At 39.7% G+C, this 27,081-nt stretch overlaps 1 protein-coding gene across 1 annotated transcript in view; it reads left to right on the top strand.

The window, feature by feature from the left end:
* Nucleotides 1–18,732, top strand: part of NUGGC (nuclear GTPase, germinal center associated) — a 61,400-nt gene extending 42,668 nt beyond the window's left edge. Inside the window, exons 14-19 of the mRNA XM_004382185.3 lie at nt 1,055–1,212; nt 2,804–2,942; nt 3,948–4,056; nt 4,660–4,796; nt 14,600–14,690; nt 18,511–18,732. Of these exons, the coding sequence (XP_004382242.1) occupies nt 1,055–1,212; nt 2,804–2,942; nt 3,948–4,056; nt 4,660–4,796; nt 14,600–14,690; nt 18,511–18,695 (819 nt within the window). The 3' untranslated portion in view covers nt 18,696–18,732. The remainder of the gene's footprint in view (nt 1–1,054; nt 1,213–2,803; nt 2,943–3,947; nt 4,057–4,659; nt 4,797–14,599; nt 14,691–18,510) is intronic.
* Nucleotides 18,733–27,081: the final 8,349 nt, after the last annotated feature.

Here is a 27,081-nt window from a genome sequence, read left to right as displayed (position 1 = left end):
AAAATGTATTTTTATTTGCCTTACTAAGGATCGCTATCTGACTAAAATTTATTAATATCTCATATCTCTAAATGGGAGCCCTGGTGGCACAGCGGTTAAGAGTTTGGCTGCTAACCAAAAGGTCAGCAGTTTGAATCTACCAGCTGCTCTTTGGAAACCCTATGGGACAGTTCTCCTCTGTCCTACAGTGTCACTTTGAGTTGGAATCAACTTGACGGCAATGAGTTTGGTTTGGCTTTATAGCTCTAAAGGAGCTCTGGTGGCACAAATGGTTAAGTGCTTGCTGCTAACCAAAAGGTTGGTAGTTTGAACCCACCCAGTGGCTCCATGGGAGAAAAGAACTGGTGATCTGCCTCCATAAAGATTACAACCAAGAAAACTGTATGGGGCAGTTCCACTCTGTCACATGGGGTTGCCATGAGTCAAAATTGACTTGACGGCACCTAACAACAACCACATAGCTCTAGCTTTAAAATATTTTTTTCTTCTGATTTGTGAATTTATTTCCCTTGGAAAAATCTTACAAAGATACAAAAATCAAATAGTATTTCATTACATATTTAACAAAAGTATATGAAATTTGGACTACCCTTGAGAAATCTGAGACATAGACTCATGGTAGGGTTGTAACACATTGTCATTCATTCATTCAATAATTGATCACTCAACACATATTTATTGAGTGCTACATATTGCCATTGCCGGACGTTGAGTACATAAAGATGGATGGAACATTGTCCCTGATCTCAGTGGGCTGATGGCCTAGTATGGCAGCCTGATGAGTAAACAGACAAATACAAAACTGCATGAGAAAGGTTGTGATCAAAGTGAGCACAGAGTGCTTTGGAAGCCCAGGGCACAGGCACTCAGCCATCTTGGAGGAGTGACTGCTGTCCTCCCTGTCTAGCTTAGTAATATGTTTAAAGATCATATTGTCTCTACCTTTTCCCGTGATTCTTGGTAACAGCCTTTCGTTGAAAGCAATGCAGTTCTGATCCTGTGACATTCTAGTTAATGCCTACTAACTCTATTAATTTATTGTTTAATTATCTAGAGAAGTAAAGGAAACCAAGGTTTTCACCAGACTCTGAAAGCTGTTTGCCTGAAAAATGGCATCTATGCCTCCAGGACTCTCGCAAGAATAGATCTGAATGAAGCCATCACTCAGCCTATTTATGAGCAGATTGACCCCGTTTTTGGAGGCATTTTTAGGTAAAGGATCTTTCATCTTGCTCCTTCGTGAACAAATATTTGGAGAATGTTGGGCCAGAGTTACATTTTTAAGAATTTGTACTTTGGATCTGAAAGTGTAAACAGTAGCTTGCAATGTGAGGAGGAAAGCTTAATCTTTGGCAAAACACAAAAGCCTTCTTGGTTTGGTTTACTTAAAAATTTCTCATGGTGACCTAGAGTACAGAGTTAGATGTTGCTTTCGGACTAATGTTATACTTCCCATTATTTTTCAAATATCTCATACATGCAGCAGGGGATAAATTTTCTTATGGATCTAAGCCCAGGACAGGGTATTTTGGTTGGAGAGAGTGGAGTTAAGCAAACATATGGCCTTTAGAACTTTCCCTGAATGTGAAAAGGAAAAGTGGCTCAATGATGACTCTGTGCATGTCTTTCACACACTGCATGCTCACAAAGATGGCATGGGGACGGGGTTGGAAATGTCCCTTCTTGGTGCCTCCCCTCCTTCCTTGATCTCCAATTCCTTTTTCCATCAACAGAAACAAAATCTCCTAATCCCTAAATGCAGCAGCCCATCCCGTCTCCCTTTTCTTTCACCACTGGCATTTCACATGGCCAACCACCTGTTGCTTTTTAAATCATTCTCCTACCTTTGCTTCTGTCTTACTCACTGCCCCCTTTTCCCACTGTCACCTTCTTGATAGCTTCTTTAAACACATTTTGGATCATGCCATTCCACCTATACCCATCCCACCACCCCTGTTTACAAGTCTGTAGGATACATTTCAAATTCCTCAGAATAGCATTCAAGACATTCCACTTGCTTCCAACCTACCTTTTCCAATCTTTCCCTGCACTATTATATTGCCTGGTGGGAGCCCTCTGCTTTAGCCAGCTTGATGCGTAGGCAAGAACAACCGTGATGTACCAGGCACTGTACCAGATACTTCGCATGCATTATTTTATCTAATCCTCCTAGTAGTCCTATGCAGTGACTTCTGTTTTTGTTTTTTTTTTTTTTTTAACATATTAAAACACTGAGATTCAGAGGAATTATACAACTTTTTTCTATTGTCAGTTAGCTTGTAAGTAAAGAGCTGAGATTTAAAACCTATGGTGTCTCCTCTACAACTCCTCCTTTTTACTCCTGGGATATTCTGAAACTTCACTCACTGTGTTGTCTCCATGGGGAAATAACTCTTCCTTTTCACTTCCCTAAATCTTACCTATCTTTTAAAGTGTAGTTCAAGTCCCATACCTTCAAGTGGAAACACCTTGACAGTGGAAAGACTGTGAATTTTGAGGTTAAACAGACCAGTTCAAAGCCCGGCTCTGCCACACACTAGCTGTGTGACCCTGGACACATCTGTAATCTTTTCTGAACCTCAGTTTTCTCATCTGTAAAATGGGATCATCATACTGACTTCATAGGTTTTTATGTCAAGGGCCCAGTCACAGTGCTGGGCATATTATAAGAATTTGATAACTGTTAGTGCTCTCCCCCTTGTTTTTGCTTAAAAATGAATGAAAAGAACACCAGCTAGTTTCATGTTTGTTTTAGCCCCACAATAGTCATTGTTGTCTCTTAGCAGTTTACTTTTTTCTGTAGGACTGGGAAGGCCACTGGTTCAGCTCTGATGCCTCATATAGATGCTTTTAAGCACTCTCTGCAGGAGAAAATGACAGAAATTGGGATTAGAAATGGCTGGAAATATGATAGCTGCAAAAAAAATTTCCTGATCCAGGAGGTATGTTCCTTATGAATGGAAGAGGGCAGCATGGTGGGGTAGTAGCTTTTTTTCCCAGAAGGATTTTGGAGTTTATCTCTCCTTGCTTGTTCCCCTGGAGTGTCCAGGCTCTGAAACTACCTCATAGGAGGAGCTGTCAAATGAAAAACAATGAGGTGGAGGAGAGAGAAGCAAGCCTAAGATTGCTAAAGAGGTGTAGCAAAGTTACACCTATGTAACTTTGTTCCACAGTGAAATAATTGATAGTAAATGCCAAGATTATAAAGTAGACTCAGTTTCCAAGAAACTCTTTCAAGAATCCTTGTCACTGTTGTGTGCCATTGAGTCAAGTCCAACTCCTAGCGACCCCATGTGACAGAGTAGAATTGCCCCATAGGGTTTTCTAGGCTGAAATCTTTATAGGAGCAGATCGCCAGGTCTTTTTCCCATGGAGCTGTTTGTGGGTTCGAACAACTGACCATTGGGTTAGCAGCCAAGTGCTTAAATTTGAAACAACTTGTAACACTTCCACTAACCTAGCTATCATTTTGCCAGTATTATGACGTGTTATCCAAAGTAGGGAGGCTTACAGAAGTAAAGCACCACCTTTGCAGGTCACTGTTTAGTTTTGAGTGCTCACAACTCTTGTCTGTGACTCACTTTCTTCTAGACCCCACCCCATTCATATGGCAACACTAGAGGAATTGCTTATTCCCCACCACCCAGGAGGGCCTGTTTCCAGGACAATCACATTAAAGGCTGCCCTGACATGCCCAGGTTAAACTCAGCAAACAATTATTGAGTTGTGTATAGGTGCCAGCCACTGTGGGTACCACTTTGAGACATAAAGATGCTTAAGACGAACTTCCTGCCTATGAGAAGCTTGTAGCCTAGTTGTGGAGACAGTGTGTGAACAACCAGCCATAATATAAGACAGGAGGAAATGGTTGTCACATATAGGAACACCTAACCTGCTTATATTGAAGGAGTTGTCACAAGTGACCTTTTGTTAACATGGGTTCTCAGATAAGCGCCATCCTGGGAGGCCTGGAGGGACACATCCTCAGAAAGAAGAGAAGGATCTATGAGTCTCTCAGCATCTCAGTTCAGAACGACCTGAAGTCCTGTTATGAAGGTATTGGCTCATGGGGAAAATATTTCCATTTCTCTGGATCATTCTGTCAATTCCTTTAGTGTCCTTTTCTGAAGATTCCCCTCAAAGTATTTGTCCTCCTGCATCCTAAGTCTCCCTGTAACACTCTTATTCTTTAAGTAGAAACCAGATAATTGCAAGGGTGTGGGGAGAGGTAATTAATGAACCATTTTTATCTGCTTGTTTTCCAGTTCGTTTTGTCAAAGCTTATCTAGATATCTTGCTTCTCTTCTCCATGCTGCATCTCAGTTAATTAAACTATAAAACCCATTATCCATTTCTCATTCTTTTTTTTTTTAAGTATTTGTAAACTCACTTCCCAGCTTCTTCTCATTTTGGCAGACAATCATGGGAGGCAGGGATTTTGTAAACTTCTGCGTAATTCAGTCATTAGATTTTCTGCATGATAGTTATTATCTAAATGTTAAGGGTTATTTTTGGCATTATTTTCATTATTTTATTATTAAAACTACTTCTACTACTGTGGAAATGCATATATACATATATGTATACATTTTCCCCTAATGCTCAAGATTTCTAAGGAAGTCCTTGCTATAGTATGACTGTGGCTATCATTTTTGCCAGAGGCAGCTCAGATCACTGGCAAAAAAGCCTGTGAGAGAATGAAAGATGTCATCAGAAGAGGTGTGGACCGGCAGGTGGCTGAAGGCATGTTTGAAAGGGCTCAAGAAAGGATGCAGCACCAATTTCAGCAACTGAAGGTATTCTACATCCACAATCTGAATTCTACTCCCAGCAAGTCTCCTGGGGAGTAGAGGAAGCTGGTCCAGAAGGTGGAAGAAATAATAGTCATCTGGGCCCCAAGACAGATGGATGACTTCTCCAAAGTGGCCCCCCAAGTTCCCTTCATGCCAGGAGAGGAGGCCGGCTAGTTTGGTCTTCTATCTTCATTGCCACTGCATGCTGGTGTCAGGCTCTCTTCTGGGGCTGTGACTTCAGAAAATGCAGCCCCTCCACTTCTCACCTGTGCCCTTCCTCTTTAATAAGTCATAAATATAACCACACAGTAGTATCTAGTACTTGTGTACCTGCCGGGGTCCTAAGCTCTTTACATGTATTAGCTCATTTAACCCTCCAGTAGCTCTGTGATTTAGGTGTTATTATTGTTCTCATTTTACAGATAAGAAAACTAAGATACAGGGAGTGTATCAACAAGTCACATAGCTATTTACAGAGCTAGGATTTGGGACCAAGAAACATGGCTACAAGGAGCCCTGGTGGCACTGTGGTTAAGTGCTTGACTGCTAACAGGTCAGCAGTTCAAACTCACCAGCTGGTCCACAGGAGAAAGATGTGGCAGTCTGCTTCCGTAAATATTACAGCCTTGGAAACCCTATGGAGCAGTTCTACTCTGTCCTATAGAGTCACTAGGAGTCGAAATCAGCGTAAGTTTGGGTTTTTAATTTTCTTATTTTTGGAACCTGGCTGCAAAGTTTCCTACAACAGCATAATCTCATGACATTTTATTTTAATTGAGGGAAATAACTTGTATACATAAAATGTCAATAAATAAATGCCAATAAACTGCTATAGGTCAGTCAGTTATGGGTACCCAGCATAGATTTAGAGTTTACTTTTTTATACTTCAGAAGACAGTTTCTAACAGTTTCCTTACACCAAAAACTTCTGTCAAGTTTACTTGGACCATCTTGCCTCTTAGCTCAGGTTCTCTTGGCTTGACACCCCTCACCCTAAATAATATAAATTCTTTGATTTAGTTCAAGTCACTCTTAGGCCTTTACCTAATCATGTGAGCCCTTTACCTGACCAGATTTCCTCTGCCTCAAACCAGTTTCAGCTGGTCCTCTCTCCCAACCAGCTGAGGAATCTGGCTTGTTGTTAATTCAGTCCGCCTCTGCACCAACCTTCTTCTTTTTATTTATTTATTTCCATTTTGAGAGTTTTTCTTTTTATTTTTTTGATATTCTTATTTTTTAAAAATTTTACTGTGTTTTAGATGCAAGTTTATGGTGCAAATTGTTTCTCATTCAAAAATTTATACAAAAATTGTTTTGTGACATTGGTTGCAATCCCTGCAATGTGTCAGCATTCTCCTCCTTTCCCTTTACACCTCTGTTTCCCCGTGTCCATTCGTCCAGGTTTCCTGTCCCTTCCTGACTTCTTGTCTTTGCTTTTGGGCAAGTGTTGCCTGTTTGGTCTCCTATACTTGACTGAACTAAGAAGCATAATCCTCAAGCATGTTATTTTTTGTTTTATAGGCTTGTCCAATCTGGCTGAAAGGTGGACTTCGGGAGTGGCTTCAGCTCTGAATTAGCAAGGTGTCTGGGGGCAATAGTCTCGGGGGTCTCTCCAGTCTCTGTCAGACCATTAAGTCTGGTCTTTTTTGTAAATTTGGATTATGTTCTACATTTTTCTTCTGCTCTGTCCAGAACCCTCTATTGAGATCCCTGTCAGAGCGGTAGGTGGTAGTGGCCGGGCACCATCTAGTTCTTCTGGGCTTATATGGTCCATTAGTCCTTTGGACTGTTATTTTCCTTGTGCCTCTAGTTTTCTTCATTCTCTTTTGCTCTGAACATGATGGGGCCAATAGATGTATTTTAGATGACTGCTTCCAAGCTTTTAAGACCCCAGATGATACTCACCAAATGAGGATGTAGAACATTTTCTTTATGAACTGTGTTATGCCAAAGGACCTAGATGTCCCCTGAGACCATGGTTCCCAGCCCTCCGCCCTAGTAATTCGGTCCCTCAAGGTGTTTGGACGTGTCTAGGAGGCCTCTGTGGCTTTTCCTTGGTCAAGATGTGTTGACTTCTCCTATATTGTGTGTTGTCTTTTCCTTCACCAAAGTTAACACTTGTCTACTATCTAGTTAGTTATTTCCCCTCCCCACCCCTCCCCTCTCCTCCCTTATAACCATCAAAGATTGTTTCTTTCTGTGTGTAAACCTTTTCTTAGATTTTTATAAAAGTGGTCTCATACAGTATTTGTCCTTTTGTGATTGACTTATTTCACTCAGCATAATGCCCTCCAGATTCATCTATGCTGTGAGATACTTCCCAGATTCCTCATTGTTCTTCATAGTTGCGTAGTGTTTCATTGTGTGTATGTACCATAGTTTTTTTATCCATTCATCTGTTGATGGGCACTTAGGTTGTTTCCATCTTCTCTCTATTGTGAGTAACGCTGCAGTGAACATGGTGTGCATATGTCTATTTGTGTAATGGCTCTTATTTCTCTAGGATATATTTGTAGGAGTGGAATTGCTGGATCATATGGCATTTCTATTTCTAGCTGTTTAAAGAGGCACAGTATCGTTTTCCATACTGGTTGTACCATTTTATGTTCCCACTAGCAGTGTAGAAGAGTTCCAATCTCCCCACAACCCTCCAAAATTTATTATTTTCTGTTTCTTTGATTAGTGCCAGTAATTTTGGGTTGAGATGGTATCTCACTGTAGTTTTGATTTGCATTTCTCTAATGGTTAATGGGAGCCCAGTTGATGCAGCAGTTAAGAGCTTAGCTGCTAACCAAAAGGTTGGCAGTTCTAATCCACCAGCCACTCCTTGGAAATCCTATAGGGGCAGTTCTACTGTGTCCTGTAGGGTGGCTATGAGTCGGAATCAACTCGATGGTAATGGGTTTGGTTTTTTTTGGGGGGGGAAATGGCTAATGATCATGAGCATTTCCTCATGTATCTGTTAGCCACCTGAATGTCTTCTCTCGTGAAGTGTCTGTTCATATACTTTGCCCATTTTTTAATTGGATTATTTGTCTTTTTTTATTGAGGTGTTGAAGTATTCTATAGATTTTTGAGATTAGACCCTTGTCAGATATGTCACAGCCAAAAATTTTTTCCCAGTCTGTAGGTTCTCTCTCTACTCTTATGGTGAAGTCTTTAATGAGCATAAGTGTTTAATTTTTAGGAGCTCTGAGTTATCTAGTTTATCTTCTGGTGTTTGTGCTTGTATTGTATTTATGCCTTGTATTAGGGCCCCTAGTATTGTCCCTATTTTTTCTTCCATGATCTTTATTGTTTTAGGTTTTATATTTAGGTCTTCAATACAGTTCGAGTTAATTTTTGCATATGGTGTGAGTTATGGGTCCTGTTTCATTTTTTTTTTTCAGCTGGACGTGCAATTGTGCCAGCACCGTTTGTTAAAAAGATTGTCTTTTCCCCATTTAATGGTCTTTGGTCCTTTGTCAAAGGTCAGCTAACTGTAGGTGGATAGATTTACATCTGGGTTCTCAATTCTGTTCCATTGGTCTGTGTGTCTGTCGTTGTACAATTTCCAGGCTGTTTTGACTACTGTGGCCATATAGTATGTTCTGAGGTCAGGTAGTGTGAGGCCTCCTACTTTGTTCTTTTTCTTCAATAATGCTTTGCTTATCTGAGGCCTCTTTCTTTTCTATATAAAGTTGGTAATTAGCTTTTCCATTTCGTTAAAGAATGCTGTTGGTATTTGTATCAGGATTGCATTGTATCTGTAGATTCCATTGGTTAAAATCGACATTTTCACAATGTTGAGTCTACCTATCTATGAGCATTGTATGTTTTTCCATTTATGTAGGTCTCTTTTAGTTTCTTGCAGTAGTGTTTTGTAGTTTTCTTTGTATAGATCTTTTATATCCCTGGTTAGATTTATTCCTAAGTATTTTATTTTTTAAGGGCTATTATAAATGGTGTTGCTTTCTTGATTTCTTTTCATAGTTCTTTTTATTTTATTTTTTTGCTTGTTTGTTTGTTTTTTATTGTGGTAAGTATATATACAACAAAACAGATGCCATTTCAACATTTTTACAGGTACAATTTCAAGACATTGATTACATTCACCATGTTGTACAACCATCACCACTACCCATTTCCACATTTTTTCATTACCGTTAACAGATGCTCAGTGCCCTCTAAGCAATGACTCTCCCTTTCCCCCTTTCTCTCACTTCTGGTAACCACTAATAAACTTTGGTCTCTAAACATTTGTAGGGCTCCTTACTTTTGTAAAGCTGTATCCCCTTGCAGTCGAGTCGATTTTGACTCTAGCAACCCTATAGGACAGGATAGAACTGCCCCATAGGGTTCCCAGCACTGTAAATCTTTATGGACGCAGACTGCCACATCTTTCTCCCGCAGGGTGGCTGGTAGCTTCAAACTGATGACCTTTCGGTTAGCAGCTGAGCACTGAAACACCGTGCTACCAGGGCTCCCTGTAAGGCTGGATAAACCCGTTGCATCGAGTTGATTCCGACTGTGTAGAATACCAAAATTATTTTCAGTGCCAGCTTCTGGAGCACCACAGAGAAGGTGTTGGAAAAACACCAGTTTTATTCTCCAGCTTAGTTGTCTGATATATTTTCCAAATCAACAGACAAGGACAATTTATCTCAAGCCAGCTTCCTATGCTGTTGGGGTGAGTCTGGTGGTTCTTTTGCTGTTAAAGGTAACTCTTAAAAGGGAGGAATGGAACTGCCACTTAATCCTTGGTTGAACTTGATCTTTGATTTGAAATGAAAACAACCTAAAATGCAAACAAATATTATACCCACGGGATCAGATACTTCCTGGTCCTTTTTATTTTCTCTTTCCTTACACACTAGAATGTTCACAGAGAAAATTAACTACTTAGCTCTTCTTAACACACAAATCTCCCTGCCCTTTCTAATTAAAACTTTGAGCTTCCTAATAACAGGCCCCTAGGTTAAAGTGTCCAAATTATTAACCAGAGGCAGAAACCAACCAACTATTAGATGCTGTCTTGTTTCTCTTCCAGATATTTGGCCTTTGAAGATGATACTGTACTGTTATCTGAACAAGCAAAAAAAATTTTTTTAAGTAATTAACCTAGTTTCAAAGAGGTGATCAAATGCTAGTAGTGGGCAAAAGATCAACCTAACAGTGAAAGAAACTTGATCAGAGTAAAGGGAACTTCATCTCTGCCTTATTCTCCCAGCTGTTTCTGCTCTCTGAAAGTGCACATCAGCACTCATCTGCAGGGCGGTTCTGGGAGGGCAGATGAGCCATGGTCTTGAAAGCTGGGATTCAAGTCAGGTATTGGAAAGGCCTCCAAGTAACCAGAATGTACTGTTGTCTCTCAGATGGTGTAGTAAGGGCTTTCCTTTGAATTGAATTTAATAAACCTTCTAGGATGGTCTTCTAGGATGTAGTTTCCCATGGAGAATCCCACTTCTCACTTCCTTTCCAAAGAGGTGAACTTTGCCTCTTACCCCTGGAACAGGGCATTCTTGCATCTTTCAGATCTTTAGAGGCTGAAAGAGCTCCGCTTCTTGTGTCCCTTGTCTCTTCAGCTTCTGTTTCCTGTGGACTCTCGGCCCTCGGGCCTCATGCCCGCATCTGCCCTGCTGGGGCAAGTGTTCCAAATCTCAGTAGCTCCACCTGTAAGTGCCTGGAGGCACCCCACTCCACCAGGAAGACTTCTGCGCACAGGCACTCAGCTCCCTCACTCCGTGGGGTCAGCAGGCCTAGTTCCACCGATAAGTGCCCAGAGGCACCCCACTCCACCAGGAAGCCTCCTGATCACAGGCATTCAGCTCTCTCGCTCCGTGGGTCGGCTCCAGTGCCGTCTTTCACCGGTCTCCTGGTTCTGCTGCTGTTGGTTCTCTGCTGCTGCTGGTCCTCTGACACTGCCGCACGCCTATCCATTCACAGTTCTAAAACCGCTTCCACATTTTAGGTATCTGTTAGAGCAGTACCCCACTGTCTCAGTACCAAATTCTGTCTTAGTCATCTAGTGCTGCCATAACAGAAATACCACAAGTGGGTGGCTTTAACAAAGAGAAATTTATTTCCTCACTGTCAAAGTAGGCTAAAAGTCCAAATTCAGGGTGTTAGCTCCAGGGGAAGGCTTTTTCTCTCTGTCGGCCTTCTTCTCTTCGGTGTTCCCCCAGACTAGGAGCTTCTCGGCACAGGGACCCCAGTCTAAAGGATGCGCTCTGCTCCTGGTACTGCTTTCTTGATGGTATGAGGTCCCCTTCATAGTTCTCTTTATTGATGTATAGGAATCCAACTGATTTTTGTAAGTTTATCTTGTATCCTGCTACTCTGCTGAATCTTTCAATTAGTTTCAGTAATTTTCTTGTGGAGTCTTTTGGGTTCTCTATGTAGAGTATCATATCATCCATGAATAGGATAGTTTTCCTTCTTCCTTACCAATTTGGATGACTTTTATTTCTTTTTCTTGCCTTATTGCTCTAGCTAGGACTTCCACCACAGTGTTAAATAGTAGTAGTAATACAGGGCATCCTTGTCTTTTTCCTGCTCTCAGGGAGCATACTTTCAGCCTCTCTCCATTGAGAATGATGTTGGCTGTTGATTTTGTATAGATGCCCTTTATTATGTTGAAGAATTTCCTTTCTATACCTATTTTATTGAGAATTTTCATCAAGAATGGGTGTTGGACTTTATCAAATACCTTTTCTGTGTCAATTGAGATGATTGTGTGATTCTTTTCTGTTTATGTGGTGGATTATGTTAATTGATTTTCTAATGTTGAACCATCTTTGCATACTTGGTATGAATCCCACTTTGTTGTGGTGGTTTTTTTTGAATATATAATGCTGAATTCTACTGGCTAGAATTTTGTTGAGAATTTTTATATTTTTTCATCTATATTTTCATTATAATTTTTCATTATAATTTTTCATCTATATTAATGAGAGATAATGGTCTGTAATTTTCTTTTCTTGTAGTATCTTTGCCTGGCTTTGGTATCAGGGTTATGCTGGCTTTATAGAATGAATTCAGGAGTATTCCTTCCTTTTCTATACTCTGAAATAGTTTGAGTAGTACTGGTATGACTTCTGTTCTGAACGTTTGGTAGAATGCTTCAGTGAAGCCTTCCGGGCCAGGCCTTTTTTTTTGTTGGGAGGTTTTCTTCTTATTATTATTATTACCTCTTTAATCTTTTTTCTTGTTATGAGTCTGTGCAGATTTTCTATGTCAGTTTGTGTTGGTTTCGGTAGGTAGTGTGTTTCTAGAAATTTGTCCATTTCCTTTACGTTTTTCTCAAGCTGCTCTCAGGATTCTTTCTTTGTCTTTGGTTTTGGCAAGTGTGATTATGATATGTCTTGGTAAATTTCCTTTGGGGTCTATCCTATATGAGGTTCATTGAGCTTCTTTGATGGTTAGCTTTTCGTCTTTCATGATATTTGGGAAGTTTTCTGCTAGCAAATCTACAACAATCTTCTCTGCGTTTTCCATATTCTCCCCATGTTCTGGAACTCTGATCGCACACAAATTTTTGCTCTTGATTGTGTCCCACATAATTCTTAGATTTTCTTCATTTTTCTTCATTCATTTCTTGATTTTTCCTCAAACAAAGTGGCGTCCATGGATTTGTCTTCAACCTCTCTGGTCCTGTCTTCCATTGTTTCAAATTTGCTCCTAAAACCTTTTATTGAGTTATCCATTTCCGAAATTTTGTTGTTTATCTTTTGGATTTCTACTTACTGTTTTTGTATGACTTCTAATTATTTATTTTGACATTTTGTTCTTGTATTATTTTCCTGAATTCTTCTATTGCTTTGTCTGTGTTTTTCTTGATTTTGGCTATGTTTTCTTTGGTTTTGTCTCTGTTTACCTAGTTCTCTTTCTTAATCTCTTGGAGAGCCCTAAATATTAATCTTTTTAATTCTGTATCAGTATTTTGACTGCCTTTTCTCCTATTGGAAGGTCATCTGATTCTTTATTTTGGTCACTTTCTGGAGTCATCTTGTCCTGCTTTTTTATATATTTTGATATTGTCTTCTGTCTCCAAGACATTAAGGTATTGTTTTCCTTATTTATTGATTGTATGTTCATTTGTATCATCTTGCTTTTTTGTTTTGTTTTGATTATGTTAGGGCAAGCAGGCCAGGCATGCTTTGCTGCTTGCTTATCTGTGGGCACAATAGCTGTCACCACTTTGTCCAAGTGGGTAGGGCAGCAGGAGGCAGGGTGAGCCTGGTAGGTGGGAAGCAGAAAGAAAAGGAAGAAAGGGAAAAAATGGCACTGCAGAAGCCAGCACGTGGGGATGGGGTGGAACCAGGGTGGCATCAGGCTGGTGGCTCTCCAGTTGAGCAGTATGGTGTGCCCCATTTGGAAGGGGTGGAGGCGTCGTATGGGGCAGAAGGGTAAGGGATGGGAGAGCATGTTTACCAGGTGCTCTGTCTCCTGTTGGGAGCTCCGTGAAGTTGCTTTCCTGTACTCCTTGTCCAGGGTCATTGCTGGCTCTGTTCCAAGATGGCTAAGCTGTGCTGTGTTAGTTGGCAGAGGACTTTCACTCCGTATCTCTCCTTGTTCTCTGTTTTCTGACATTTTTTTCTTCCATTTGGTGTTTTATCTAGTTTTTTATTCCTTCGTTTGATGCTTAGGGTTCCATGACTGATATTTGTGTCTGTTTTATGGGTCTTTGCTGCAGAGGGTTAGCATGGTGTGTCTGTCTATGGCGCCATCTTGGCTCCGCCTCTACCAACCTTCTTCTTAAAATATCTCCAACCTGCTTCTGTCCAATCCCCTTCCCTGCTCTTACCACAGCAGTTTTAGAAAACACCTTTCTCTACAATACAAAGCATGTAATTTCCCTGTAGCAGACTAAGAGCTATCTTATTTACCAGTAGCAGTTTAGTTTCAGTCACTTAACATATTATCACAATCTACAAATACATGCAGAAAATGGGCTGAACTCTAAAACAGCCAATCCCATTGTAGTGTATAGAAACTGGGCCTTATGGTGCCCAAGAAAACAATTCTATCAAAAAATAATTAATACATTGACTATGTGCTAATGTACCTTAAATCATAGAAACGTAGGAAGTTAAAACTGTGCAGACCATAGTGAGTTCCTAGTCCCATTCCCTCATTTTACAGACAAGGAAGCTGAAGCCCCGAGGGATTAAGTTACTATCTCAACAGTCACAGCTAGAGCTGAGACTGGAGCTTAGGATCCTCATCTGGTGTGCTGAATAAAAAGTAGAAGATTTGATGTCAGGAGATGCAGGTTCAAAACCAGGCTTTGCCAGGCTAGAGGAAGGAGTCACATGTTTTTGAAAAGGAGGCAAGAGATGTCCAGAAGAGGGAAAGGGTTTTAGTTGATAAAAAGACTGAAGTTAGCAAGAAGACCTTTCTCAGGGAGTTGAAGAATCAGGTATGTCAAATATGGTGTATTGCACAAAGTTCAATAAAACTTTATCCAATAACTAGATTCAGGATAGGATAGTGACTAGTTCTTTTCCTGGTTTTTTCAGCTCTGCTGCTGCTGTTCTCTTCCCCATACCTCAATGAATCCTCATTAGCTTCTTATTCAGTGGGTCAGCACCATGCGTCTTGATAGGCAGGAAAGGAGATGCTGAGGCTGGTCAGACTCCACAGAACTGTTGCTCCGATGAGTCATTCAGTGTACTCTAAAGTGTCTCACCCTTGAACCTGACTTTGAATTTAGCAACCCCAGCCTGTACCCTTTACTGCCAGAAGTTTGGGTGGGGCTCCTGGTATACAATTCATTTCCTTTGGGCTGTGCTTTCATAACAGAATGAATGTCCTTTGTCATCTAGAATGGAATCACAGAGAAGGTGAAGGGCAGTATATCCACCATGCTGACCCTTGCTTCATCCCAGGGGGTTGGTCTCTACAAGGAGCTTGCAGGTAAATACATTAAACCTTTGCATAAAGGGTGATCATGCAGACGTACCCAGCAATGATTCCTCCTTACTGAATTTTTTAAAAAGTTAAGTTAGGAAGAATTTCCAGGGCAAATAACATGCATGATAATGAGAATTATGACTGCACCACACTGTGCCAAACATCAGACTGAGACTAAGCATTCTACTAGGGTCTTTGTGTGCAACATCTCATTGGGATCTCACAATAGCCCTCACAGGTGGCTGTTGTTGCTACATTTTGCAGATGCAGAAGCAGAGGCTCAGATTAAGTCATGTGCCCAAGGTTTCGTAACTTCTTGTTATTGTTGGGTGCCATCGAGTCGATTTTGATGCATAGAGACCACATGTGACAGAGTAGTACTGCCCCATAGGGTTTCCTAGGTTGTAATCTTTACGGGAGCAGATTACCAAGTCTTTCTTTCCAAGAGCCACTGGGTGGGTTCAAACTGCCAACCTTTTTGTTAGCAGCCAAGTGCTTAACTGTTGCACCATGAGGGCCCCTTAATCTCATAACCAGAAAGTGGCAAATTCAAATCCATTGTCTTCCCACAACTCTGCCCTGCTGTCTGCATAAAGTCTTCCCTTTAAGTCAATACTTCCTCATGAAAAGCTTTATTTTTCTAGTGGTGGTTTCTGGTGGAAAAGTTGTCCTTAATCTACCAAGAGCCTGAGAATGCAATACCAGATGCATGAAGCCTAATGCAGGCAACCACCTCCCTTTCCTGCCATGCATTGAGGCCATGTGCATGGAGGCTGCTGAGTGGGCCACTACTTTGGGTTCATCCTCTGCAGAAACATAGGCTGGTCAGTGCAGCCCAGCAGACTCTTCTGTCTCAGAGACCTTATTGTTCATTAGATTTGGTGCCAGGACTTGGATGCATTACTGGTGAGAGTGTACTGTAAATGGATGCAAAAACTTTTGGGAAACGTCTAGCAAAATAAAAAATGCACATATCCTTTGGCCCAACAATTGTTCTTCTAGGAACTTATCCTATAGATATCCTCATACATGGGCAGAATGGCATATGTACAAGGTTATTCAGGCATCATTGCTAATAATATTAAAGACTGAAACAACTGAAATGTCTATCAGTAGACTACTGATTCAATTAAATTAGGTACACCCAAGGTTCCTGGGTGGTGCAAAAGGTTTGCACTTGGCTTGTAACCAAAAGATTGGCAGTTCAAACCCATCCAGTGGCACACCATGGAAGAAATTGATCTGGAAATCTGCTTCTGTAAAGATTACAGCCAAGAAAACCCTATGGAGTGTTCCACTCTGTAACAGATGGGGTCTCTCCAAAGTCACAAACCAACAGCACAACAAAAATAAACAATAGAGTGGGGTTCACTCATTGAAAAAAAAAATTAGATACACCCACTAGAGGAGGATTGTACAACTATGAAAAAGAATATGGTAGCTTTAAATGGAGTTCCCAGGGGGTGCAAATGGTTAACGTGTTTGGCTACTAACTGAAAGGTTGGAAGTTCAAGTCCACCCAGAGATGCCTCAGAAGAAAGACCTGGTGATCTTCTTCCAAAAAAATCAATCATTGAAAACTTTATGGAGCATAATTCTGCTCTGACACACCTAGGGTTGCCATGAGTCAGAATCCACTTGGTAACTGGTTTTATACGTGGTGATATGAAACAAACTCTAAAATATATTGTAAAGTGAAAAATATGTGTAATATGTTGCTGTCTGTGAGGGGAGAAAAGGAAGTACATGTGTATATGTTTGTATATGCATAAAAATCTCTGTGGGATACACAAAAAATGGTAGCACTGGTTGTCTCTATAGAAGGGAACTGGGAGAATGGGATGACAGGTGAGGGCAGAAGTCTTACTTTGCACTCTGTATATTTTTGTGCCTTTTAAATTTTGAACTATATCTACAGTTATTGCTAAAAAAAAAAAACACAAACAAACAAAAAAACCTGTTGCCGTCCAGTCGATTCCACCTTAGTGACCATGTAGGAGAGTAGAACTGTCCCATAGGGTTTCCAGGGAGTGGCTGGTGGATTCAAACTGCCAACATTTGGTTAGCAGCCAAGATTTTAATCACTACGCCATAGTTACTGCTGGGAAAAGAAAAAAAAAAAAAAGATCTGATGCCATTGTTGAGCATGTCAGGGTGAAAGTGGTCAGGGCTGTGTACAAAGTAAAAGCCACAATTGTTGCCATTATACATCTGTTCTGCACTTATCTACCTCTTTGGAAATCATCATTGTCCCCAATCTCTAGATGGTTAGGTGGACTTCTACCTTGTTCTTAATGGTCTCCAAGGAAGGAGATAAATACTCTCACACTATAATTTATTGGACTCTCTCATGACCTTTTGTCAGGTCTTCACAGGAACCTAAGTTTTAAGATTTTAGTCATCCAACTGGGTCTTCATTAAAGAACTCCCACTCGCCAAAGATCTTCCAAGTGTCCAGGTCTCACAGACAGAAAATGTTCCCCTAAATTGGATGTAAATTGCTCCTGTTATAATTTAAGCCTATTTCCTTTTCTTCACCATCAAAAACACGTATTTACTATGTAGGAGGCACTGTGCCAGGTGCCTAGGTTACAAAGTGGTCTAAAAAGTGCTCTCAAGGGGCTTGTAACCTGGTTGGTCAGACAATATGTATAAGGATGTAAATAACAATACTGGATAATATGCATTCATTCAACAAGTAATTATATATAATCACCTTCTAGGTGCCAGGCAGTGTTCTGGGTGCTGAGGATACAGCAGTGAGCAATACAGACAAAAATTCCTGCCTTCTATGAGTTGGAATCAACTCAATGACAATGGGTTTGTGCAGCTTACAGCCCAATTGAGGGCAGGGGAAAGGCAGCAGTAGCAAAACAACCCGTAAAATATGTGGCATGCCAAATGGTGATAAATGCTGTGGACAAAAATAAAGCAGGGAAAGGGGAGAGAGCATGCTGGGAGCAGGGGATGGGGTGGTTAGTGGTCTCACTGAAAACGTGACTTTTAAGCAAAGATCTAAGGGAGATGATCCACATAAGTGCCAAACAGTTATTCTAGCCATTCATAAAACATAGTGGTTATTCAGGGCTGGGACACTGGGGAAGCTTCATGTAAGTGGGGTCCTAGACTTGAAGGATAGGATTTAAGAGGCAGAGAGGAGAGAGGCCTTCCAGACATGGTAGCAAGACAGACTCAGGTTCTAACTCCCTCCTGGTTATGAGTCCCATTGCAGGCCAGGTTCATGGTGGGCTTGTCTAAGTCACAATATGCAGCATGAAGAACAAAGGGGGTCTGAAAGGCGTTCGGGAGCAACACTGGGACTAAGAACAGGCAGATCAACCCCAAGCCCAGTCTGAAGTGTCTCTTCAAAGAGGATGTAATTAAATTGAAGATTATGAGATGAAAACCAGAGATGCCAAAACAGAGCAAGTTCATTTAGATTGAGGGCTGCTGGGAGGAGAGAGATGCCTGAAGAAGATTTGTGGGGAGGTAGTGATGTGTGGTGTGCTCCACACCTCCTTCCACTGAGCTCTTACAGGACCTTAATAAAGACTCACAGTGATTTCCTGGGTTTTTTTTTTTTTTTTTAATGTTTCTTTTGCGAGTGACCCCATACTAAGATGGCAAGAGCAAGAATGCCTGGTTTGATTCAGATTATTTCTAAATCAAGAGGATTGGAGTATCTGATCTCTAACTACCATTCCAGACCTCACATTCTTCGGCAAGTGACCCAGGTCTTAACAGAATTATTAGGGGATTTGTTTTCTGGGACATTTCTGAAAAGAATACTAACCACTGATTCATGCTGTCTGTTCTTCTGCAGATGTCAAGAGTGAATACAAGGAGATGGAAAAGCTATACAGAAGCCTGAGGGAGGTTGCTGAGAATGCAGTGCTGAGGAGGGGCATGCAAGAGTTCCTCTTGAGAATGTCACCCAGCAAAGTTGCCCCCCAACCCCAGAACACAACATTAATCCCTGGGACTCAGCCCCAAGGCTCTGAAAAATAAACCCATAGCCAAACAATCAGAATCACTTGTATTTTTCCAATCTAGTAAAGAACTTTCCCAACTGTTTGTTATATGTAACACACAACCCAATATATTATTGCTTCTGATATGCTGATTTCTGGGCAACATAATTTCCATTTCATTCTATAGTAAAAAGAGTCATTTTTAGTCCCTAACAGAGTTCTAAAGTTTTAGGGCTCCAATTCTTTTTCCTGCTTTAATACTGATGAGACTGTCGGGCAAGGAGGCAACATTGTGCCATGGAAACAACAGGGGTTTGGGAGTCAGACAGACATGAGACCTGTCTTTACCACTTTTCAGGTGTGTTATCTTAGACCGGCAGTGCTCAAACATTTTGATCAAAGGACCCTACACTGTTAAAAATTATTGAGTGCCCTAAATAGCTTTTGTTTATGTGAATCATACCTATTGATAGTTACTGTCTTCAAAAATAAACCTGAGAAAATTTTAAAATAATTATTCACTAATTAATTTAAAAGTAGCAATAATAAACCCATTACATGCTAACATAACATATTTTATGACAAAAAAGTATTTTCCAAAGAAATATTTAGTGAGAAGAATGACATTGTTATTACATTTTTGTAATTATTTTTATTCTCCGGCTTAATAGAAGACAGCTGGATTCTCATATCTGCTTCTGCATTCAATCTGTTGCAATATGTCTTTTTGGTTGATGCATATAAAGAAAATCCAGTCTCACACAGATATATACTTGGAATATAGAGGAGTATTTTTAATAGCCTTTTTAGTGAATTTCTGGATATTCTTCTTTGATACTATAAACTTGACAAACTTGCAAGGTTAGTTGTAATGTGAAATCATATCTATTAACTTTTTTATACTTTGTTACATTAAAATCCATTTGTCTATCTTGTACTTTTAATGAATTTTTTAAAAATCAGTGCATGGTTTTGTGGCATCAGGCATTGGTCATTTGGAAAATATTTGTTCACTGAGTTAAGCAGATCTTCCAAATGTTGACACATTTCATTATTCAATATCAAGAAATACTCTTTGTTAATATCACCACCAGTTTTATCAGAAAAGTCTTTAAGTACTGGGAAGCTGTCAAGCTTATAGTGGAGAATATCAGTTTTACAAATTTTCAATTTTTGTTTAAAAACTAATCTTGTCATGGGCAACAAATACTGTCAGCTGTTTTCTTCAAAGTGACAGGTTCACTTCATTCATTTTTGAGAAAATGTCCACCATACAACTAAGTATGATTAATCATAGTTTGTCTGTTAATCATTATTTCAAGTAAAAATGATGTTCCATGAAAAAAGTGTCAGGTTCAGCTTGCAACTTAAACAGTCACACGTGTGCTTTTCCTTGAGGCAGCAGAAGTGCATTAAGTGTAAACTCACCAAAACCAAACCTACACGTCAATTTCAACTCATAGCAACCCTATAGGACAGAGTAGAACTGCCCCATAGGGTTTCCAAGGAGCAGCTGGTGGATTTGAACTCCTGACCCTTTGGTAAGCAGCCAAGCTCTTAACCACTGCACCACCAGGGCTCCACAATAAGTATAGTTCCCATTTTTTTTCATACAGAATAATAAAATGATATCCTCTCAAGGGTCAATACTTAACAGAATTAATACTTATACTGCTTCATTAAGAGCATTATTAAGTGAAACTGGATTTTTTTTAACTGCAGGTGCATACTGGTGAAGAATACAATAATAACTAGTATATTTTGGTGCCCCCTGTCTTGATTTATGCTCAGGTGCAAGTTTTACCCATCTTTGCTTTTAGTGCAAATGTTAACACAGCAAAAAACACAAATAACATCTTAATGTTATTATAAAACTACTTTGACCTAGCAGACTCCTAAAAGGATTTCAGAGATCACATTTTAAGAACTGCTGTCTTTGACAAGTTATTTAAACCCCATGGGCCTCAGATTATTTATCTGTAAAATAGTGACAATAGTAGTACCTACCTTAATATTACTAGTGTTGTCAGGAAGTTAAAAAAATGTGTACAAAGTATTGACACATAATACTTAGTAGTACTTAATAAGTGGTGATTATTATTTCTGGGCAGAATAGAAGTAATATGGTTTAGTGGTGTGTTTGAGACTTGGGTTCTAATCCCAGCTTTGCCGAGTACTATTATGACCTTTAAAAATTCCTTAACATCTCTAAGAGTACCAGGGAGAAGAGAGCTGTACATACAGAGAGAAAACTGCAGAAATCTGAAGCAGGTCACACTTGAGTCTTTAACTGAGTGCTGACAAGCACATGCATGTGAGGAAACTACCAAGGATAGTTTCCACTGGAAAGGAGCAGGCAGAACAATCCCCAAAGCTCACATAACGCCAGCAGTAGCCAGACCTCCTTACACATGGAACATCAAGCAGAGTCCTCAAAGAGTATTGCCTTAGTAGTGGGGCCAACATTGTTCTAGACTAAAAGCTATTGCGTACCCACCTAACAAATTTTAAAACAAGCTTCAGAAGGATCAAACTGTTTCCAAATAAGTTCCAGAACAAAGCCCAAAAACATTTAAAGGAATAAAAAATTCTAGCACCCAACAATATAAAATTTACAATGTATGGCATCAAAACAAAAATTACAAGGCATACAAAAAAACAGGAAATACGACCCATAATGAAGAGAAAAATAAACAGAAATAGACCTGGAAATGATACAGATGATAAAATTAGTAGACAAGGTTAATAAAATGACTATTATAAATTTATTCCAGAGGCTTAAGAATACAGAAGAAAGCATAAACATGGTGAGGAGAGAAATAGAAGAAATTTTTAAAAAGACAGAGAAGAACTTATAGAGATATAAAAAAAAAAATCAATGTCTAGCTGGGATTGACAGCAGAATAAACACCATAGAAGAAAAGGTTAGTGAAAATGAAGATACAGCAATAGGACCTATCCAAAATGAAACACAGAGAAGCAAAACAAACAGAGTATCAGTGAACTGTAGAACATCATCAAGTGGCCTAAAACATGTTTTATTGATCCCCAGAAGGACAGGAGAAAGACGGGATTTAGAAAAATATTTTTAAAATATAATGGCCAAGAATTTTCCAACTTGATAAAAACTATAAATCCACAGATCCAATCTACTAAAAACCAAAACAAACAAACAAACAAAAAAACAAAGAACAAGGTAAATCATAATCAAATTGGTGAAAAAAGTGATATAGAGACAATCTTAAAACAAGCCAGAGGGGTAAAATATTACATATGGAGGAACAAAGATAAGAATGACAGCAGACTTCTCATTAGAAACAATGGAAGTCAGAAGACAGTGGAGTGACTTCCCTAAAGTGCTAAAAAAAACAAAAACAAAAAACTAACAACAACAACAAAAAAACCCTGTTAACCTAGAATTATATACCCAGTAAAAAATTTTTCAAAAGTGAGATGAAATAGACTTTTCAGACAGACAAGAGTTGACAGAATATATCACCAGAATACCTATACTGCAAGAAATTATATAGGAAGTCCTTCAGGCAGAAGGAAAATGATACCAGATGAAAATTTGCATCTACATAAAGAAATGAAGAGCACTGGAAATGGTAAATGTGGGTAGATAAAATTTTTTTTTCTAATTTTTCTTCATTTGTTTAAAATGTTTAAAAGATTGTTTAAAACAAAAATAATAACAATGCATTGTGGGCTTTATAGTATGTAGAAGTATAATGTATGGCAACAATAGCAAAAAGGCCAGGAAGGGAGAAATGGAAGTATATTTGCTGCAAGGTTTGTATTGTGTACATAAAGTAATATAATATTACTTGAAGGTAGAGTATCATAGTTAAAGATGTATATTATAAACCTTAGAGCAACCACTAAAAAAATGAGAGATATATCTAATAAGCCATTAAAGGAGATAAAATGCATATAAAAATATTCAAATAATAAGAAAGGGGGCAGGAAAAGGGGAGAAAAGGAATAAATAACAGAAGGTATAACTAGAAAACATATAGCCAAGTGGTAGATTTAAGCTCAACCATATACATAATCACATTAAATGTAATTAAAAGGCAGGATTATCTGATTGGATACAAAAACCAAGACAAACTATATGTGTCTACAAGAAACCTACTTTAAATATAAAAATATAGACAGGTTAAAAGTAGAGCTCCTAGGTGATGCAAACAGTTAACGCATTTGGCTGCTAACCTAAAGGCTGGAGGTTGGAGTCCACACACAGGCACCTCAGAAGAAAGTCCTGATAATCTACTTCCAAAAAGTTAGCCATTGAAAACCATATGGAGCACAGTTTTACTCTGACACGCTTGGGGTTGTCATGAGTAGGAATCATCTCAGTGGCAACTGGTTTTGGGTTAAAAATAAAAGGATGGAAAAATACAAACTTGCAAAGGTTAATCTAAATAAAATTAGAGTGGCTATATTAATATCAAAGTAAATTTAAGAGCAAGGAATATTACCAGGGATAAAGAGGATCATTTCATAGTGATAAAGTGTAAATTTAACAATCCTAAATAGTTACGCATCTAATAACAAAGTCAGAACACATGAAGCAAAAACTGATAGAATTGAAAGGATAAATAGTAAAATCCACAATTATAGTTGGAAATTTCAACACACCCTCTTGATAACTGAGAAACTCAGTAAGTATATAGAAGAGGTAAACAACGTATCAACCAGCTTTATCTAATTAAGATTTATAAAACGCTCCACTCAACATCATAGTACACATTCATTTCTAGTGTACTTGGAACATTTACTAAGATAGACCATATCCTGAGCGATTAAAGAAGTCTCAATATATTTAAAAGACTGAAATCAGACACAGTATGTTCTCTGCCCACGATGTAATTAAATTAGAAATCAATAGCAGAAAGAAATCTGGAAAATCTCCAAATATTTGGAAACTAAACAACTCAATTCTAAATAATTTATGGGCCAAGTAAGGGCTGTGGACTAACATTTCTCTGGATTTACTTCTTTCTCCTTTAAATCTTAGTTTTTCCCAAGTAAAATTGCCTTGTTGCTGTCAGAAACCAAGGAATTAACTCCAGCAAAGCTTAGATCTGGCACTGGTGGTGGGGCTATTTGTTAACGGCCTGAAGAATGTATCGGAGAGCTGTCTGTCAGGAGGGTACTTATGCTGTCAGAGTGGAACACATGGAGAGAAGCAGAGAAGCAGAGGCAGAATCTTGGGTCCTGGTAAGAGGCTTCAGGCTGAAGCTGACATGAATCCAGGAGAGACGGTCAGAATTGATGGAAAAAAAAAAAAGGAGGGAAAAGCTAAAAAATGATGAATAGAATCTGGAACAAGGGCTGCTGGTTCAGGAGGTTACTAAGGGAAGCAAAAATCCTTTATTGTATTCTTTAGTCTATCCCAAGGGCTTCAATCATAGCTTCTAAGTCACAGCAGGTCCACCTCCCAAGGAAAGGGAAGACAGGATAGAGTTAGGCAGGGTGCTACAACCAGAGACAGCAAGACAGGTTCAGTGGAGGCCTTGATTTTAGAAGATACCGAAAGATAAGATGGGTTACTCAGAAGACTGTGGGGTGGACAGGAATGTGCCCGTGAAAACAATAGTTTTTGAAAACACAACTTTAAATGACTGCACAACATTCTAATGTATTGATATTGTTGTTGTTAGGTGCTGTCCAGTCGGTTCTGACTCGTAGCGACCCTATGCACAGCAGAACTAAACATTGCCTGATCCTGCACCATCCTCACAATCCTTGCTATGTTTGAGCCCACTGTTGCAGTCACTGTGTCAGTCCATCTCGTTGAGGCTCTTCCTCTTTTTCACTGACCCTTTACTTTACCAAGCATAATGTCCTTCTTCAGGGACTGGTCCCTCCTGATAACATGTCCACAGTACATGAGACAAAATCTCACCATCCTCGTTTCTAAAGAGCATTCTGGCTGGACTTTTTCCGAGACAGATTTTTTTGTTCTTCCGGCAGTCCATTGTATATTCAATATTCTTTGCTAACACCATAATTCAAAGGCATCAATTCTTCTTCAGTCTCCCTTATTCATCATCCAGCTTTCGCATGCATATGAGGTGATTTAAAAAACCATGTCTTGCGTCAGGTGCACCTTAGTCCTCAAAGTGACATCTTTGCTTTTTAATACTTTAAAGAGGTCTTTTGCAGAAGATTTGCCCAATGCAATGCGTCTTTTGATTTCTCGACTTCTGCTTCCATGGGTGTTGATTGTGGATCCAAATAAAACGAAATCCTTGACAACTTCAATATTTTCTTTGTTTATTTTATTCTTTAATGTCCCATTACCCCTTAATATTTTAGTGTATTCCATAAGAACAAGTATATTCTCTCATATAACCCCAGTATAATTATAAAATTCAGGAAATTTAACATTGATAAAATACTATCATCTTATCTACAGTCCACATTCAAATTTTACCAATTGTCTCAATTATATTCTATATAAACCTGTTTCCATCCAACTCATAGTGACCCTACAGGATAGAATAGAACTGCCTCAAAGAATTTCCAAGGCTGTAATCTTTATTTACGGAAGCAGATTGCCATGTCTTTTCTCCTGCAGAACAGCTGGTGGCTTCAAATCTCCACCCTTTCGGTTAGGAGCCAAGTGCTTCACCCCTGAGTCACCAGGTCTCTTTTATTTTCTAGAGTCTGTATAGCAACTTTGGTTCAGTACAGTACCCACCCAGCCCACGTAATGCATTTAGTTGATGTGTCTCTTTGATTCCTTTAATCTGGAACAGTTCCTCAGCCTTTGTCTTTCACAGCACTGATATTTTTGAGGAATATAGTCCAGCTGTTGTATAAAATTTGGGTTTGTCTGATGTCTCTTCATGATTTGGTTTAGTATATAGATCTTTGCTAAAAAACCACATAAGTGCCACCATCATTTCTTTAAGTTTTCTTAAGTTTAAGTAGAAATTTACTGCTCGCATCTTGACAATGAGGGAGGAGACTAAAAACTAAAAACAGGTACAAGTCTAACCTTGGTGTAGAAGCAGGTCCCTCCTCCTTTCTGTCCTGCATGGTGACCTTTACTAGTCTGTGAGGGTGAATGTCTGGGCAGGGAGGTTGAGGAGAATCAGGAATAAGTCTCTGAGTCTTTTATGCCTGGAATATAGTCTGTTCATAACTGCCAGTGATGAGGGGTAGCACTGCCAAAGTTACTTTTATGGGTGGAGGAGGGTAGAGAAGATGGTTGACCCTTAGCTCCATTTCAGCCTGTGGCTGTCAGGGGGCAAATACCTTCCCTTCTCAACCTTTCCTTGCCTCTCCAGACTGGCTGAACTACTGAAGGGCCAGGTGGATCCCACAGAACACAGCAGTGGGAGGACCAAGAGCCATGGCCTTGGTAACTAAGGAGAGGAATCTTGCAGGCTTTTAGATCTTCAGAGGTCCCCTCTCTCCACACTTCTGTCTGTCTCTCCTCCTCACATGCTTTCTCCCACAGGCCCTCTCCAGGCCCCACCTCCAGGGGGCCTATGCTCCCTCCTTTGTGAAATCTGGCTCTTTCCACCTCTCAGTGAAGAACTTTGGAACTCAAGCTTTGGCCAGAAGTTGATGGAGACCCTCCTCTGTCCAGGCTGGTCAACTCTGAAGTGAGGAGAAAAAGATCCTAACTCCATGACTTCAGCCTCTCCATCAGCAAGAATGTAGCCTTGCAAATTATCTGTGAGCAAGCACATCTCTCCAGCAAGTGTTATTATTTTTTAGAACACAACATCATCTTGTCTCCTGTGAGGAAATCTTATTCTTGGACAATGTTTCTTGGAATGATTGTACTAAGGCGCCCCTACTCCTTTCTGTAAACCAAACCAGTTGCCATTGAATCAAGTTGTGTCAGAGTAGAACTCTGCTCCATAGGGTTTTCAATGGCTGATTTTTCTGAAGTAGAGAGTCAGGACTTTCTTCCAAGGAACCTCTGGGTGGACTCAAACCTCCAACCTTTCAATTAACAGCTGAGAATGTTAACTGTTTGCACTACCCAGAGACTCCACTCCTTCCTGTACCAGACTTATATTACTAGAGGCACCATTTGAACTGTCTTAGCCAATTTCAGGTAGATTCTTTCTGATCCCCAGACCTGTTCCTTGGGAGATGCCACATGTATTCTGCCACAATTATGTTGTTGTTAGATGCCATTGAGTGAATTTAGACTCATAGTGACCCAACGTGACAGAACTGCCTGATAGGATTTTCTAGGCTATAATCTTTAGAGAGGAGCAGATAATCAGGTCTTTCTACTGTGGAGTCACTGTGTGGGTTTGAACTGCCAACCTTTCAGTTAGCAGCTGAGTACTTAACTATTGCATCACCAAGGCTCCTTACAATTATACTATAATAATCATAAATTGTGATTCTGATTCATTAAAAATGCTAAATTATTTCTAATAAGT

Source organism: Trichechus manatus, unplaced genomic scaffold (genome assembly GCF_000243295.1).
Source record: "Trichechus manatus latirostris isolate Lorelei unplaced genomic scaffold, TriManLat1.0 scaffold00091, whole genome shotgun sequence".
In the NCBI taxonomy this organism is placed as follows: Eukaryota; Metazoa; Chordata; class Mammalia; order Sirenia; family Trichechidae; genus Trichechus; species Trichechus manatus.
Note: the sequence above shows the minus strand (reverse complement) of the source record. Positions and strands in the feature narration are given on the sequence as shown.